The following is a 17,970-nucleotide window of genomic DNA, read 5'->3' as shown; positions in this document are numbered from 1 at the left end:
ATCCAATTCCTGTGAATTTCCGGCTACGAAAGCATAAACTTGCTTTGATGTGTCTTCTGTTGTCCCAGAGCGATCTTGAAAGATAAGACGACTCTCTTTTTTTTTTTTTTTTTTTAATATTCTTGGTAGTACGGAACTGTAAACAAAGAGGAGGGAGTTCAGTCTCGAACCAACAAACATGTTTTCGTCGACGAAGATTTTTTGAGAATAATTAGCACGATGCGATTTCGAAGAAGAGACAAACGCGGAAGAAGATGGAGCACCTCAAGCTGTTATAATGCAGTTCATCGTCTCATTTATTTACAAATGATAGGTTCTTATCTCCTTGGTTGGAAACAAGTTATGTCCTTCATTAGGGGGTGCCCTCCCAAACGGATGCCTTTTTTGCAAGAAGTTTTTTTTTTCCCTACTCTGCCTTGAATTTTTTTAAACCTAAAAGGTACCAAAGGGGATCGAGGTTAATTCATTATCGATGGGAGGGTAGTGGTGGTGATTGTTCATAGATAATATACGAGGTATAGTTCGAGAGAAAGAGACAGAGGGAGTAAAGCATTTCAAAATTTTCATCAAGCAGATGAAACAGCGACGTCCCTTCACTGCATGCAAGAGGAGAAAGAAAAAATCTTTTCGGAAACTTGGGTAACTTTTCGCTTCCCGAACTCGCCAATGTCGAGCAACCTAAGCCACGCTTTCTCTTCGAACCAGATTCTTTCAATTTATGCATGCCTTTAAGACTTAGCATAATCGTGTTCCATCGTATTAGCGGATTAATGAGTTCCAGGGAAGTTATACTGCAGGCCGGAACCTTGTCTCATGGATTAAGAGAAAGGATGCGATAAAACATCTGTATCCTGACCACGCATTTTTGTCTTGATATTTCATGTGTAAAGCAACTAACGGCTGATATTAGATTTATTTCATAGCGTCGCCTCATGATTTTTTCTTCGAAATGTTGAAATTGTCAGCAGTTCTGATACTGACGACATGAGGAAATCAAGTCAATGTGGAAATTTTTGCTGGGTCACTCCTAATTGATGGTAGATAACACTCAGTACTGGCCTAAGTAAATTTAACTTATCCTGTTCCTTATTGGACAAACAAGATGGCATGCGTAAAATTGATTTATTAAACTGTGTAAAAAACTACTAGCGTTGCTTAATATAATTAATCGCATGAAATATATATTTAAGGACTTTTGAGTTTAGTTTCTGAAGAGGAGTGTTTTATCAGCTACCGAAAACATCTTTAGATAACATCATCGGTAGATAATTCAATCCTATCGCAAAGGATCAAGGATTCTGCTATTCCGCAGGATTACATTTTTCCATAAAAATTCCAACGCAAAGGAGGAAAGCTGCCGTCATAATTCTGGGAGGAGGGGGTTCTTAGAAAAATAAAAATCTTTCTCCTTGGCGCATTTAGCGAAACAAATGCGAATTTCTGACTTGCTAAAACGCATCATAATAGTCCATTCCGAGCTCTTTTCCTACAGAGTTCTGCTGTATGAACATGGCAGTTGTGGAGTCTCGGAGGGGGGGGGGGGGGCTTTTACTTGAATCTCTCAACCGTTTCGCGCCATTGTTTTAAGCACGCGTCTCCCACGAGACGGAAGTGGTCTCGTGACAGATCACCTTGGTTCCGGTTCGCGAAGTTTCAGGTTTGTCACTGCAAATGAGGTTATTTTAAAACATCCACTGCAGCGTAAAATGTAGGCTGTCACAAAGCGCACAGACAGACACACAAAAGCACCCTAACCCCCGCCTTCCAATCTCACAAGCCATCTGTCAACGTTCCCAGTGGGCCTACAACTATGCAACTCTTGTCACTCGCGGCTTCAATTTAAATATTCAAACGCACAGTGAATTTAAGGCGACATATTGAGAGTGGTGAAAAATTCAATTGACGATCCCTATTGCGAAAATTCAATCAAAATTGTAGACTGTGGTTCGCTCGTTTGCATGTTTTCACTTTGGTTTTTTTCGTAAGACACGGTGAACATCTGACAAAGTAATTCGATCTTACTTTTCTTGCGTTACTATGACAACCGATCATTTCCCGAAGTACAGCGCCTAAGAGACACGGAGGTGTTACCTGTCCTGAACAATACAAATAAGCATCCACTCTCACACGATCAGAGTAGATGCATAACCATTTCGGCACATAGAACCCTAAACAGGTTGTTTTCGTCGCATTCGATGCATGTATTATGGACTTGCATTTCTCTTGTCAAACATTTCAAAGCCCTGACATCAATTTCGATCAGGACGCACTCGCTGTATATATAAATATTACACAAGTTAATACACCTTTTTTTATAGATGAATGCAAGATGTATTCAGTTTGTCTGCATTGAGAATATACAAATACTTGTGTTAATTCTTCTGACTGCACAAATCCATTATACTATCAACAAAATGCATTCCGAGACAACGACCACAACACCCACCCGAATAGTGGCAGTCATTTCTCGTAAATGCAGATATGTATAGTTATAGTAAGTAAAAAATAACTTCATTACAGAATGTTATGAAATTCAACATGTCTATATAATAAACAAATAAATAAATCTTGCGTTCGATGCAATGAACATTCAACTACTATGGCAACCACAATTTCGGAGATGAGATACGCGTACTACAGCTTTTTAATCCCAATGTTCCTAATCTAACCTAAGTTATAACGAATATTCTTTTTAATTTTGGGAGGGAGGACAATGAGAACGAAATAGATCTTAGCGCTCTACATGCCACCAACAAAATGAGAATTAAACCCCAAAAGGAAACCGCAATGGCGACGCAGTAGAATCACTATAACGGCAAATTTAGAAAGATTTAACAATCTCCGAAAGAAAAATCGTAAAGATGGCAAGTAACAACTACGAAAAATAAGATTATTTTTCCGCACGTATATAAGCCTTCAGCTGCAGGATCACATGAAAATGATCGGCGCAGCGTGAAATGTAGGTTGTTGAGTGCACAGCACCAGTTCCTCCCTCCTTGCTTTCCAATAGCCCATAATATCTTTCAAAACTCACAAATAACTCCTTACAACTGAAAAAAAAAAAGTCTTTTACTTGGCCTAAATACAATATTTCATGATCTGGGATATTGATCATTCTTTAAAGGTTATTTCAAAAGATAATCCTTTCATATTCCAGATCGTTTCGGGTCCCGGATGATGTTAAAAATATGAACTTTCGGATGATATAATTGATTACTTTGAAGACCGTCTGGCGATTCTTGTCAGCAGTTTATTTCTGATCTCATCTTTACTTTGATACACAACTGTATTTTACTTTTATCATTCTTATTAATCTTTCCTTCTATCTGCTGGAGATCTTTGCTGTTACTTCTCTGAGTGATCACGCGCTACTGCCAGAAGTCCACTTCTATTATCCGCGCATTTTATTGTTTCTAGTGTTTTATTCAGCCAGTTTTATTCATTCAAAGACATCAGCTTTTTGTCGGACGTTTCGCTAATCAAAATACACGTGTATTTTCATATGTGAACGGTGTTTGCCGAAACCAAAAATTTTAATACATAATCAATCCCATGCACGAGATGATGAAAGACGATAACGCACTAGCATCTGTGAGCAAAAAGCAGACAGGGAGAAAGTGTCAAGTTAAGACAAATGTCGTGACGTTCTCGTGATTGCCCTATGGAGATATCAGTTGCTCCAAAGGTACCCATCAAAGGGTGTCCTTGGCGATTATCGTGTACAGTGAAACTTACTCGATAAGCAATATACAGAAGGGATAATCTTTTCCTCATAAGACGTATGTGGAAATAAAGGGTACATTTTTTCGCATCCACCAAAATCTTAAAAAAAATACAAGAAAAAGCCGATGCAACAAGGATTTTAAACCGAATCAGACGCAGTTTAAATGCGAAGTAGGTTGCTACTTTGCTTTACTGTATCAAACCTTCAGTACTATGATGTTCAAGGATTTCACAGAAATCACAACCGCTTTGTTTAGTGAGCATCTAATAAGAGTACAACACAACCGTGTATTTATGTGGAACTGCATCTATTACGCCTTCTTAAACTAAAATATACACGCTATCCGTCTTTGAAATTCAACGTGAAATTAATTCTACGGTTTGTACATTCTCCTTGGCTTTCAATGCTTTAAACTAAATATCCTGGGACTGAAGGGTAGTTTCCTTCTGAACTGCAATCCATTTCGACGCACCCGCTTAATAATGACTGACCATGTGCCAGCCAGTAGTGTAACTAGAGCTTTTGCCACCCCCTCTCAATACACACCAAAAATATTACAAGAAGTTAAAACGACGTATAGGGAAACAAATTAAAACACTTTATTTTTGGAATAAAACTTTAATTTCAGCATTCTAAAATGTTATTTTTCTTGCTTTTCTGTTAGCAAAATCGTCGATGACATTGGCGAAGTCTACTTCATAATAACCTAGGTAATTCTTAATCAATTTTATTTAGAAAAAATCCTCTCACAACTAGCAACACTTACAGCAATCATGAGGAAAATTCGCAGTAGTATTAATATTTGGAACTGAGTTCTCGAGGCTGTATTGAAGAATTAACTGTAAAAGTTCAAATTGTCGCCCGGGGATCCAGCTACGCCTCTGGTGCCAGTATCCACGCTCCACGTTTTTCGGTTGTACTTATATAACGGTTCCTACACATTCGGTATTTTTCGTAATTCATTGATGAAAATTAACGCTTGTTGTGTTGTATATTCTCATCAAAACCCAGATGACGCTACTAGTTTTAAGTGGCAGAACTAGTAGGTGACTAGTAGTATTAACTCTTTACGACCAATAAAGCGTTTATTTATTTTAACTGCATTACAACCCATTTCTTGGCGCTGCATTAACTTGCATATTTCGGGTGTGAACCAAGTTTCATCTCTCAAGTTCCATGGGAAAAATACTTGACGATCACTTAAATTATACATAGAAGTTAGTAAGATTGTCTAGAGCCTTAAAAGTTAACTTAAATCCTTTGGACAGATCCCAGAAGTCTGAGACCTAAATGGCAGAAAGCGAGTTTGTGGCACATTTAGGTGACATTAAAATAAAAAACTCGATCATTTATCATATTGACACTTTAATTGGTTCAGAAAGTGGTCAACAGAACTTCGAGGAAGGGTGTTGTCTCCATCCTTCCCGTAATTGTAAAATTTAAGCACATAAATAATGTCCCAATTCTGTTTCTCTCCTCTGTGCACGTGACGGTGACACAAAAAAGCGCATTTTTTTGTCTGCGGACATGCGACTTGACCGCCATCCAAAAAACGTACGATCGTTTGCATTAGCAGCAAAACTTCAGAGGGCGCGGCAGTCTGCGCTGGTTTCACTTCCTTGAATTAGAAAAGTTACCTGATTCACTTTCTTTTTTTTAATCAGGTAATATGCTCTTTTTTTTTTCTTACTGTTACGTAACTTTCTGTGACTGAACGGAAACGCCTGGATGAAACATTCCTCTGAAATAAAATCGGGAAAAGAAACAAAAAATTTCATAAATGTTTTCATTTCAGTTTCCACAAATCCCTTTTGAAACGACTTGGCTAACTAGCTCTGAGCTAATGAATAAATAACTGAAAGCATTTATTGAATTTTTTTTAATCACGTGAGCTTTGATTCAAAACAAACAGATCCAAACGAGCAGATATATCGTGGCTGGCCCTGTGGATAGGGTCTTGCACACTCCAACCTGCCCTGTCTTGGGTTCAAATCTCAAGGTAACATGATGTCCCAATTCTGTTTCTCTCCTCTGTGCACGTGACGGTGACGTTGACCGCCTTGACACATATGAAAGTATCAAGGTGGTCAACGATTTCCGCCAGAACTTCTGCTTCTGGAATCCTCAGATGGCAGGGTGAAAAATCGAACACAAAACGTTCCATTGACAGAAATTAGTAAGGCGCTATTAAAACGCCTTTCGCGATAATAACTGCTTCAGTATATCATAGAAAAATCGTTTCACTAACAAAGAGAATTGTGGTGGCCATGCTGTTGTTCTGTTGGAATCAGGTCGGAGTTCTGTGCAGACAGACCACAATCTTCCGATGATGTTCTCTTGTTTATCATGCTTCAGCAAACGAAGCGTTATCGTATTGGAAGGCACAACTTAGAATATGAATAATGTTGAGTGGAGTTGAGGGTTTGAATCTAACTGACAGTACAGCTTCATATTGCTGCGAATTGAAAATCCTAACAAAGTTAGGATGACAAAGACATCCTGTGTGTCTGTAAAAAAAATTCCATTGCTCCAAGATCCAGATTGTGTGCCCTGACATTTTCCAAACAACGATGAATATTCTTTGTTGAGAATTTGAGAAGGCTTAACATGTGTTCAAACGCAGATACAGATTTTGTTTTTCCCCCAAAAAATGACATCTTATTATCATAACATTTCTCAAAGACGCTGTTACTCCGTTAGACATACGAACGGCCAGCTAATCTTGTAAAAAATCGTGGCCCTGGCCATGATTAGGCCAGGGCAACGATATACAACATCGGAGACGCACCTATCTTTAAAATGCGTTGCTGAGAACAGCGTTTGGGTCGGTTTGTTTTGAATAATCCCGGCTAAAGTGAGATCAACGTATGCCCATCTGTTAACTCCGTGCTTCTGCCCTGTTTGCGAGATGAAAAACCAGAGTTTCCACCAGAAAAATCCGAATGAGACGAGCTAACTCGGCCTTGGATGAAAAGCCTCCGCAAGCGGTCTTAGGAGGGATTTTAACGTTGGTTCACATGTGGTTATCCAGAGGCAAAGTGTGTACGTATGTAATATTTTCTATGTCCAACTCATAATAATTACATTAGAAAATAATTCGATGCGGAAAGCGTAAAAATTTGGGAAAAGAAAATACAGCAGGCATTTTTACATCTGTGGGACCCGATTTCAAATGGCATTTTCGTTTTCATCAGAAAAGCATAAAAGAATGTTCTCGTTCTCTCTCTCACATTTATCCTGCATATGTTAATGATTGAAATCTATTCTGTATTTTCTTTAAAAAGGGCTCCAGACAATTTGAACTAAATTATTTACCAATAAATAGCATACGTTTTCTTCATTACCTGGAAAAATGAGGTTCTACTACATAAAATTTTGAATGAATGTAAAATCAGCTGAAAATGTTCGTTGTGAACAAAACCTTTTCCCGGTAATTAATAAACGACGAATATGTTCAAAATTGAACTATTACAATATTGCTGGAATTCACAATTAATCTCATTTTTCAAAACAAACTCATTAGTTATTGATAGCGTGTTTAAATGAAACGATGCTCACATCAATACATTTCTGCAAATAACTGATTTAATGCTTTCGCAATAGCATATTTGGACAAGCAAAATCATTCGAGACGAAATTAAAGAGGGCGCATTCATGATGACGGAAAACTGGTTTTGTTTATTTTCCCAAAAAATAAACGAAAAGTTATCGCCACAGTACATTGCAGTTTTCCTGTCGCGAATAACCTGGTTTTATTACAAATAAAACCAAGCTTAATATTCCTATATATTTTTTTCTAAATTAAAAGTTGGTGGTTTAAAATGACAGCAATTAGTTTAATTCATTTTCGTAGCGAGTATTCTTAAAACGAGACTCGTCACCGAAAACAACTGATTACAAAACTAATGAGCTCGCAAGCTTTCTTACGTTCAAGGAACCAAACAACGTAAGCTTTGCAATTATTTAAAACCACTTTTTTTTTTCCCTTCGGATATTGAAATATCACGCGAAATAAACTCAACCTTAAAGATTCGCGAGCTTGACTAGCAGAAGCTTAAGCTGCTCGAAGCCGAAGCAAAAACGGATGTGTTTATGACGACACGCAAAAACGTTCAATATTTCAAGTCAACAGACTCACCTAGCAGAGTTACAATTTCCAACTTCATGATAGATAAACACTAACTCCAATATGTCCGCACGGCACACAAAACGGGGTCAGACCGAAGGCACCGAGTTCCACGACGTATGTGATCTAAACCTCCGTCAGCAGCGTATAAAGTAAGATAGGTAAGAACAGCCAGCGTAGAAGCTGGACTTTCTCAGGTTGCAGCGCCGCCTACGGCGAGTTCCAGTTATTTTTAGAAAACTCCGCGATGTGAGGCTGTCCGATAAGTGGAACGAGGGACGTTATGGGTAACTCGGTCAGTGGTATATTCGCGACTCGTTTTCACCGCAGAGTTTGAAAGCATTTAAATGAGCCTCCTGTGACTGACCCAGTTATAAATAACTGACTGTGATGAGCGTACAACTGACAGGTGGCTTGTAGAGTATTTTCTGAATGCACGCGGAAGTTTCGCATTCATAAATCCAAAGCCTTTGTTTTGTAACGCCTCTTCAGAATGTGAGTGATGTAATTATGACGTCGTTTCTCACGGAGATTTCGCACGGCCTTTTGAAAATGAAGATCGCATTTACGGAGATGTCCTTCATCCACTTATTAAGACAGTTTTGTTTTTTATGATCATAACAGGTTTGTCATGTGACAATAGCAAATAGAAAAGTAAAAATAAATGAACGAATGTCTTAAAAACTATACACTTAAAAGATTTTGCATAAATTTAGGGGATTTCCAGAAAATTACTGTTTTGTGATGCAAGACAGCGCAGCCATTTCGTTGAGTAAATGCACAAACATCTGTTTGCAGTGATTGATAAACCATTTTGTGAAATAAATAAATGAAAATATTATTTTAGTGATGGCCAGTATGAATGATTATTCATGTCTGGTGTATTTACGACGGTAACCATTAAAATTAAAACTGACTCACTATAGAGTTGCTATTAAAATTAACAGATCACATCTTTTAGAAAAATAAATTACATTTAAGCAGCGAGTAAGTTAATTTTATTACCTAGCGAAGTAAAATTGGGTACAAAATTAAATTTTCTAAGCACTTCAGTGCGCCTGTTCTTCGCAAACACAAGCGATACAAAATTACACTGCCTGCATTGCTAAATTACTCGTGTGAAACTAAACAAAAAATTGTGTTTCATTCTACTTTTACACTAATAGTAACTGGTGGCGTGTAAAAACTCTCCTCTCCACGTGTAATTTCCTTACTTCACATCCCTCTGGAAATTTAAAGCAGATCGGTTTGATAAGCGGATATACTCGACGCTCAAATATGCAACAAAAAATAAGGATTTCTTAATCTTCAAAAGGCTGTCCAATCTAAACCGATCGAAATAACAGAATGGAACCAATTTTGCTTTATAGGCAACCCATCAAAAGTACCTCTCACCACAATCACATTTTTATTTGATTGGTTCGTTCGTATCTTTTTAGCGCTTAAAATCAGCCGTTTTTAATTTTCTGAAAAATTTTTTTAAAAATAAAATAAAGAGCAAGGTGACTGTGGAGATGCATATTCTATTTCCTTTGTGTATTTTATGCATATATGTAATAGAATATGCATCTCCACAATCACCTTGTGAATTTAATGTAGATCCTTCTAGAGAGAGAGAGAGAGAGAGAGAGCACAAAATGGAGGAATATTTGAGATTCCAGTAAGTTTTGATCGTTTACGCGAACAATTTGACAGAATCTAGGAGTCTCCTTCAAAGCACAGTTAACAGTTTCTTGAAGTTGCTTTGAGAAAAAGCATTTCTTAAATATAGAAAAAAATCTTAATGCGTTTTGGAGGCTTCTCATCGAAACGGCCAAAAAATTAAAATTTTTGATGACTACAATAGTTAATTAGAAGGCTCACTTTCCGATTAGGAAAGTACGACAAAAAAATCAGTTATACGATAAAATGCATAAAATCTAATAAATAGAAATGATCTTTCGACATAAGGTGAAGGCGTAAAATCCCAGGCGGATGTCCTCGTGCGTCATAGGGTGAAGCAGATTCAGAGGACACTATCACCGCTCGTAATTACTAATATCGGGAAAACAAAGAAGAAATGAAAGCAGGAACAAACCTCCAAATAACCCGACGCGTACAAATCACATCCGCTCGAATCGAGATAAAAACTTTAACATGCGCCGAACATAACCGACTAAGGTTATGTCAGATGACCAACGGGGAAACATAATCGCAAAATGAAAGAGAACAGCTCATGTGAAAATACCAGCGGGTTTCTTTTCATTTCAAGAATGAAATATAGCTGGATTGCTAAAGATACACTTTTTTTTTTAATTTTTTATATTTTGATAGGAAATTTTTACGTGTAGATCACAAAACATAACGTAAAAATAAATAAATAAATACATACATATATAGTGCAGATATTTAATAAAATTTATATAAGAAAACTGCAAAATTCGATGCATTTTACTCAGAATGCGCCTTCCATCATGACAAACCCTTTCTGTCTGCTGCTTCACAGGTGTTGAGGAAGAACTTCGCAATGCTTTTCTGCTAGCACATTACGAAATGCTCCTTGAAGGGAGAGGTCTTCGATGACACGATTTGTGTTTGCCCAGCATTAGCGGATTCAGGGCAACACCCGTTGACACATCATAAACCCTCGGAAAGAAATCCAGATGTTTTGATCATGCGGGATATGAAATGCACACAGGGTTGCCCCATAGATGTTTTTTTTTTTTTTTAACCCTTGGTCGAACAGCTGCATATGTATAGTCAGTAAGTAGGTGAAGCCTTCGTTCCAAGGTTCTTTTTATTTTTATTATCTTTTATTCATGGTAAGAAGCCAACAAAAGGTTAAAGGTTGGATTAGCCTGAAGGCTCGACCACTTCAGGCTAATGAAACATTAAGAGCTCGTTTTCTTCTGATAAATTTCGATTCTGATGCAGCAGCGCCACCTAAAGACGAAGACATATTTCTACACGGTTCGCAACTCTGAAAGCCGTCCACAGAAATGTTTTTTGCCACACAAATCATCTGACAAAGAGATACCGTCACGTGATTTGGCGAAATGCCAGAAGAGGGTTCCACTCCGTTATGCAAATTACCGCATCTGTTGGACCGTAACCAAAGATGCGGAGAACAAGCCTCCGGCTTGAATGGGCGGCCACAAAGTTGACTCTGCGACTGCGACAGTCCCGATTCGCTTTAACGGAGGCCTATTCTTCTAAGGAACTGTTCCGCAAAGTTGAATATACGAGTGATTAAACCCCCTTGCCCCTCCTGAACAGTCAATCCTGTTTGATTATAGCTTCAGTAGCGATCACTTCCATTACATAATTAGAAAGCTTCGTTGGCTTTAATTTGCTCTTACGTCATCCTTGACGATACTTTATAGAGGGACAGAAAGGAAGTTAAAAAAAAAAAGAAACACAACTTTGTATTGTTCTGAAATGCAGCTTCACTTCGCGCGTACCTTTACTGCTGTGCACGACATAGTTTCATTAGCTTTGCTATGAAAAACGGTTTCCATGACAACACTGTATGTTTCGTACATGTTTCTTACCACAGCTGCCCACAACAAACTGTCTGAGACGAGTAATAAAGAGGTTCCACAATGTAAGTGTCAGGTCTTCTGACCGACGGATAATTAAAAGCAGCTCCCACTGCTTATAAACACACTCGATCACATCTTTCATAGCGGTGATGTCGGCAACGTGATGGATAACATAAGTAATTCGACCCATCGCTGTGTTGAGGATGTCGCTATGAATAGAGAAAGATAGAGAGAGAGAGAGAGAGAATGTAAGAATTTTGACCGCGAATATGAATTAAAGACAGCATTTATCTCAGCTCTTTGCTTTTTATGCGGACGATGTTATATTTCTAAATAAATCCGCTACAAGTTTGCAAGATTCCCTGATTAAATTGGATAACTGTTGTAATGGATATGGTATGAAGGTCAGCAATAAAAAGACAAAAACAATGAAAATAGGCAGAATTGTTGAAAATGTCAACTGAGGTTTGAACGGAGGACCTGTGGAACAAGTAAAACATTTCAGCTACTTAGGCACGATTTTTACTGAAGATGGTAAATTAAATATAGAAATAGACAACAGAATCAGCAAAGCTGGTATGGTAGGAAGTCAATTGAATAAATTCATATGGAATAAGAGAGAAATTAGTCGGAACACTAAATTAGCTGTATACAAGACAGTGTTCAAACCAGTTTTAACTTATGGATATGAGAGCTGGGTCAGAAGTAAAACACTTGACCAAAGACTAGAGACCACAAATATGAGAGTCCTGAGAAAGATTATAGGCGTGAACAGATGGCATCAATGGCAATATCATATTAAAAATGAGGATATTAGGAAAGAACTTGACATTGTCAGCATCCAGGAATGCGTTAGCAGAGCTAATCTCAGGTGGTATGGTCACTTAAATAGAATGGGCGAGGAAAGATTAGCAAAACAAGTGTTCTCTGCCAGGTTGGCAGCAAAACGACCCAGAGGAAGACCAAGATATAGGTGGATTGATACGGTACAAAGTGCCTTAGACGATAGAAATATAAGATCTGATAATGGTGGAGTCTTGACAGGTAACAGATTGATTTGGAGGAAAATTGTAGATAGGATTTTTTTCATGTAGTACTATTATATCCTATACACCCCTTGAGGGTACATGACAGGAATTTGATGATGACGATGATTTACTTATTATTATTTTTAATTTTAAATGCCGATGAGATTGGGATGCTGTTTTGAATATCGGTTCTAAACCTGCAATGGTTAATAGTTTATAAGGGATTCTCAATCGGGTGGTGTCTCACCAAAGGGGGGGGGGGGGGAATAACGTTATGAATCAAGAAAGAGCATCCATCTTTGTACACACGCAAAATTATCTTTAGAACTATTGAGAAGTACACAAAACAAAAATTAAAATGTCCTTTCTGGCTCGGCAACCCCCTTGCTACTGCGCAGGGCAGTCGATTCTTCCATTTTTGTTGTAGTAAGAAGGGAACTGTTATAAGGGCTTTTCAACTAAAAGAAAGTGTCCGTAAGCTGAATGTCCCCTCCTGCATAACGCGCAAATTGGCCTTAAAACACAGCCGGTTTTCGGACATGTAGCGGCACTTGCCTCGTGACTTTTTTTGTCGCCATCTAAAAGCAGCCAACCATCGCGAGCTAAAAGAAAGAATTACTGTGGAATTATGAAAAACAGTAAATTTTAACTAAGATAAAAAGTCAAACGGCTATTTTTTCTGGCGAAGTTAATTAAATTAACGGGATAAAAATCCCTTATTATTTTACAGCCAGTATGCGAAACTGGCTGTAAAATAATAAGGGATTTTTATCCCCTTAATTTAAACAGTAAATTAGCGTGATTAAATCTGAAGAAGTTCTTTCTTTCATTTCGCAAAGTAAGTCTCCATCGGTATCGGCGATACCCTTTGATTGGAAAGAGTCGGATTCGGATCTACTTTAGGACTCGAAGAACCTTCATCACTTTTCATTATTATTATTTTCGACAGGTTATTTAGTCAGTCTTCTAAGGACCTGGCAATGCTTCTTTCCTTTTTCTCTTTTTGTTTTTTTCATCTTAGAAAACCGGCCATAAGGACACCCAACGATGAACACGCATCCCACGCATTAGTCTCGTAGACGGAGACTAATGTAATTCCACGTAATCCTAAGCAACATAAAATAAAGATGAAACGCTGCATTTTATTTGAAAATTTGTTGGTTACTTAATTTTAAAATGAAATTTGAATTAGTTTATTTCATTTCGGTCTCCTCGCTGCTAACTCAAAAATAAATAAATAATTTATCATCGCGATATCGGATTATTTGATAGTCTTTATTGGGAAGCAGGAAACACTTTTAAGCAGTTGATAAAAGTGTGATTGAATTTGTTCAGAGGATTTCGGCGCGATTAAGGACAGGGATCTGAAACACCCCCAGGCTAGCCCTATTTTTCTTTTGTGGAAGGGAAAATACGTCTAGCCTGGGGGTGTTTCAGATCCCTGTCCTTTGCGGAAGAAAAATACGTTTTCTTCTTCGTCTTGCTTGCAAATACGCCGAAAGGGTATTTTATCATTTCTGCAGCTCACCCGCAGCAATTCATTTCTCGGCACAGAAACCCCTGCAAATATTTCACTTTGCATGCACGCGAAAAAGCAGCCCGGAAACAATTTCCACTGCTGCCGTAAAAATCGAAGGCAGGTGAGGTTTCCAGACGGTTACACCATTCCTAATTAGCAGCGGAAAGCGATTGGTTTAACGCAGGCGGTTCAGTCCAAGTCCACGCGACTGAACATGCGGCGACCTTGAACAGACTCTTGGGATATAAAAAACGCTGTTTTTCTGGAATACAACTATGGCAACGAACTGTTATATTGTCTAATAGCTTGTTCCCTTATGAAAGAACGCAACATTTGGACATTAACGGAAAAAGTCGAAAAATAAAAGCCATCCATCCTTATGGCAAGCTACAGTTTCTTATTAAACATACAAAGTGCGGCCCGAAGAAAAACTAGAAGAGTAACGGGAACATAAAAACGCAGGAAGCCCTACTTCGAATTCTTTTATATCATCGGTCGAAAATGAAGACTACAAAAGATAAACGACTGCTTAAATGTTTGGTTATTTTACTCTTCAACGAACAAATCACCAAAAACTAATAAAAGTAAGAACGGATAAGAGGAGAGCTTATTGAATGCAATAATATTGCAGTGGAAGAAGCTTTACAAACAATGAGAGATATTAAAATTGATATGAGCGTGCTGATAGACATCCCACTCTGAAGAAAGCTCTGAACAGTTTCAGTCTTAAACTGCATTTCATCTTTCAAATCAGCAACAAATGTAAAGAATATCTTATCATAAACGACATTTCTGAAACCACACCAACAGAGAACAATGTAAGAGACGCAGTTTTAAAGTTATGTCTTAGTATTTGTACGTCCGCGCGGTTAGCATAGTGGCTGTGCGCTTCGCAGCCATACGTCTGGCGAAAGAATGTCACAGGTTCGATTTCCATCGAAGACGTGAGGAATTTGAGGATCTTCCTCAGGCATAACCAAGTTAGCCAGTCTTGGGCGCTGGCAGTAGGGATTTTTCGGCCATTATATATGGCGTTTTTATATTGTAAACTAAGGCATCCCGTAGTTTCAATATAAGATTACCTATTTACAACAGGTTTAATTCTGGGTTTTTTTTTTTGTAACAATGAAATTGATAGATTTTTTCTTTCTTTTCTTTTTTTCCCTATATAATGTATTAATAAATAAAAAAATAATAATAATACAGCATTTATTCATTTAACAATGAGTTATATATATATTTACAATTTTGATTTATTTATTTATTTATTTATTTTTTAAATTTAAATCTTGGATGAGATGTAATTTCTCAGCTTTCATCCTCGAAGCTTATTTGTAAGCTTATCTGAGGATGACACCAGTTGGTTATTATTTATTGGTTTGTTTGCTGTGTTGGGAAGTTACGAAATCAAACGTAAGTTTAATAGGTTTGATTTCCACTGCAGCCGTTGATTGTGAAGTTCGCGCACGTCATACACACACACACACACACACACACACACACACACACACACACACACACACACACACACACACACACACACACACACACACACACACACACACACACACACACACACGATAACTTGGAATGTATTGATGCGTCGCTGAACTGGAAGCCTGAGCGAATATATTGTTTCATTGAGTTTGTATGGTATTTTGGGTGCGTGTTTCTTGTTCGTAGTATCTCCTTAGAGCTCTTTTCAGGCTGTTGTAGTTTGTAAGGTTTCTGTATTCAAAAGGTAATTTGTTTATCATGTCTGGGATGTAAAAGTTTCGCGTGGCCTTTCCGTAGTGATTATTGTATTTATATGTGATATAATTAGTAGTCTGAGGTCTTGTTATACGGTATGTATTTCTAACTGTCCTGTAGTTGGCATCGAAATAATGTTTTAGCAAAGCTGCATAGTGACATAAATGTTTTGCTGTCAGTATTTTGTGTTCTGATATTGCAGTGTATATAAGGTCGTTATTTTCTCTTTGTTCCCAAAAGATCAGTTTTGTCATTTCGTACTGTAGCGACATTAATCAATTTAATTTGTAGGGTGCACAGAAAGCATACGTTGTTATAGCGTATCTTAGTATATTTTGGCATAGTGCTTTGTATATTAGTGTTTTTAGGCGTATGGAAACTATGTCTTTTAACCTGTAGAATTTGCCACTTTATTGTTCGAAGTTTGTTGTGTAGATGGTTTGTGTGGCTATTCCAGTTAATATCTGCATCGAGGTAAATTCCAAGGTATCGAATAATAATAATAATAATAATAATAATTTTTATTTTTATTATTATTATTACATATGATATATACTTGATTACATGTTTTTCTTTTAAAAAAATTCGATCCTTTTTTTATTATTAAAATTATGATTATATATTGTGATTACATATTTACAACAGGTTTAATTCTGTTTTTATTTTTTTTTTAGTATATTTACGCGCTGTAACTACAGCACTTAAATGTCATATATGCATTTGGATTTTGTTTTCCTTTTTTTTATTGATCTTATAATAATAATAATAATAATAATGATAATAATAATAAATGATGATAAATAATTGATCTTATAATAATAATAATAATAATATTAATATTAATTCCTAGTAAAGTAGCATTGCTACTTTACCAACCACTACGTTAAGGAAAAACTCAAGAAATGTGTTCTGTATAACCTGGTTTCTTGCGGTTACGTAATTCGGTTATCTCAATGTAAGTTCCAATTTTCCTTTTAGCTTCATTCTTTTGCTTATAATTTAATTTCTTTTCTGTTGTATCGGGAGGTAAACATTTTCTGAATGTTCCACTTTTTTTCTCTTTTATTACTCTCCTATATGTTCGTTCCGATTTTTGATGCTTTTTCCTGTACGTTTTTTTCCCCTGAGTTATAGACAACCTGTTTCGTTATGTTACCTATTTGCATTTACCTCTCGTAAATATTTGCTGCTTTTTTTTTTTGCTGTGCAGTGTCCTTTGTAATACTTTCTTTCGCGTATCTAAATGTTAATTTCTCTTAACATCTGTTATCACATTCGTATTATTTTTCATTTCCTTTTTCGTAGGGAAAAAATTTAATATTTTTCCCCTACGATATAGTAATAATAGTAATAAGTTAAATAGTAATTTATTATCAAATAAAGCACCTTCTATACTTTGTGCATCGCTATGACTAAAACAGAATTTGCTATTTTCGTATTATTAATCAGGACGAAGTCAGCCTTAGTTAATTTTTTATTTTGATGCGGCTAACCATTGTTTTCAATACGACCTTAACTTGTTTGTTTCTTTCGCTTAGATCATCTAATAATTTCAAAAATAAATCGTAACAATACTTAACCCTATTATCCAGTATAAACCACGAATAACTTGGCATCACATAAACTGGAAAAGAAATAGTCGTAAGTCTTGTTAAGATGTCTTGCATAGATCATATAACATACGGACCAACCAAATAGCTTTGCGACAGCAAACAAAAAACACAGAACTCATAGGTCATTACTTCACCGATCTATGGCTGCACCAAAGAACAGAATCCTTCGAATGCCCTGAATATGAAAGAAAACCGAAAAAATACAGACGGAGAAAATGGAAACACATAGCTAGCACGACCGAATTTCGTAGATATTTTATACTCAAACATTAAATACACTGGAGAAAATACATAAGAAAGCAACAAAGAAGTATTCAAAATACGCACGCAGATGGTCATTCGAGAACACAAAGCATAAGTTGAGATAACGAAGGAAGAATGGGATACCGAAGCAGGGATTATCCAAATAATGCGGTTTTAGAAGCTGAATGCGAAAGAACAAGGAACCTCCTTACAGTACAAAAGAGAAACTACTCTAAAGATCGCTGCACAAAATGATGTAAAAGAAACCTGACATATCATTAGTGAGATGCTAGATTAACCTTCTAAAGCCATTGCTTTTGGAACTGCCTCTGACCCCCAACAATATCGGAAAAGGGGAAATGTTTTCTGTAGTTTTTGAACGTCCAGATAACAATGGCCTGATTATACGAGACTTAATAAATATAATTTTGAAGATGACCATAT

At 37.0% G+C, this 17,970-nt stretch overlaps 1 protein-coding gene across 1 annotated transcript in view; it reads right to left on the bottom strand.

Annotated features, from left to right (window-relative positions):
• LOC150109770 (uncharacterized) overlaps window positions 1-7,982 on the bottom strand; it is a 149,571-nt gene extending 141,589 nt beyond the window's left edge. The window contains exon 1 of the mRNA XM_090409124.1: window positions 7,863-7,982. Coding sequence (XP_090265250.1) covers window positions 7,863-7,890 — 28 coding nt within the window. The 5' untranslated portion in view covers window positions 7,891-7,982. The remainder of the gene's footprint in view (window positions 1-7,862) is intronic.
• Between the last annotated feature and the right edge of the window lie 9,988 nt (window positions 7,983-17,970).

This window comes from Typopeltis vanoorti, chromosome 1, assembly GCF_054136105.1.
Source record: "Typopeltis vanoorti isolate ZY-2024b chromosome 1, IOZ_Tvanoo_1.0, whole genome shotgun sequence".
Classification (NCBI taxonomy): domain Eukaryota; kingdom Metazoa; phylum Arthropoda; class Arachnida; order Uropygi; family Thelyphonidae; genus Typopeltis; species Typopeltis vanoorti.
Note: the sequence above shows the minus strand (reverse complement) of the source record. Positions and strands in the feature narration are given on the sequence as shown.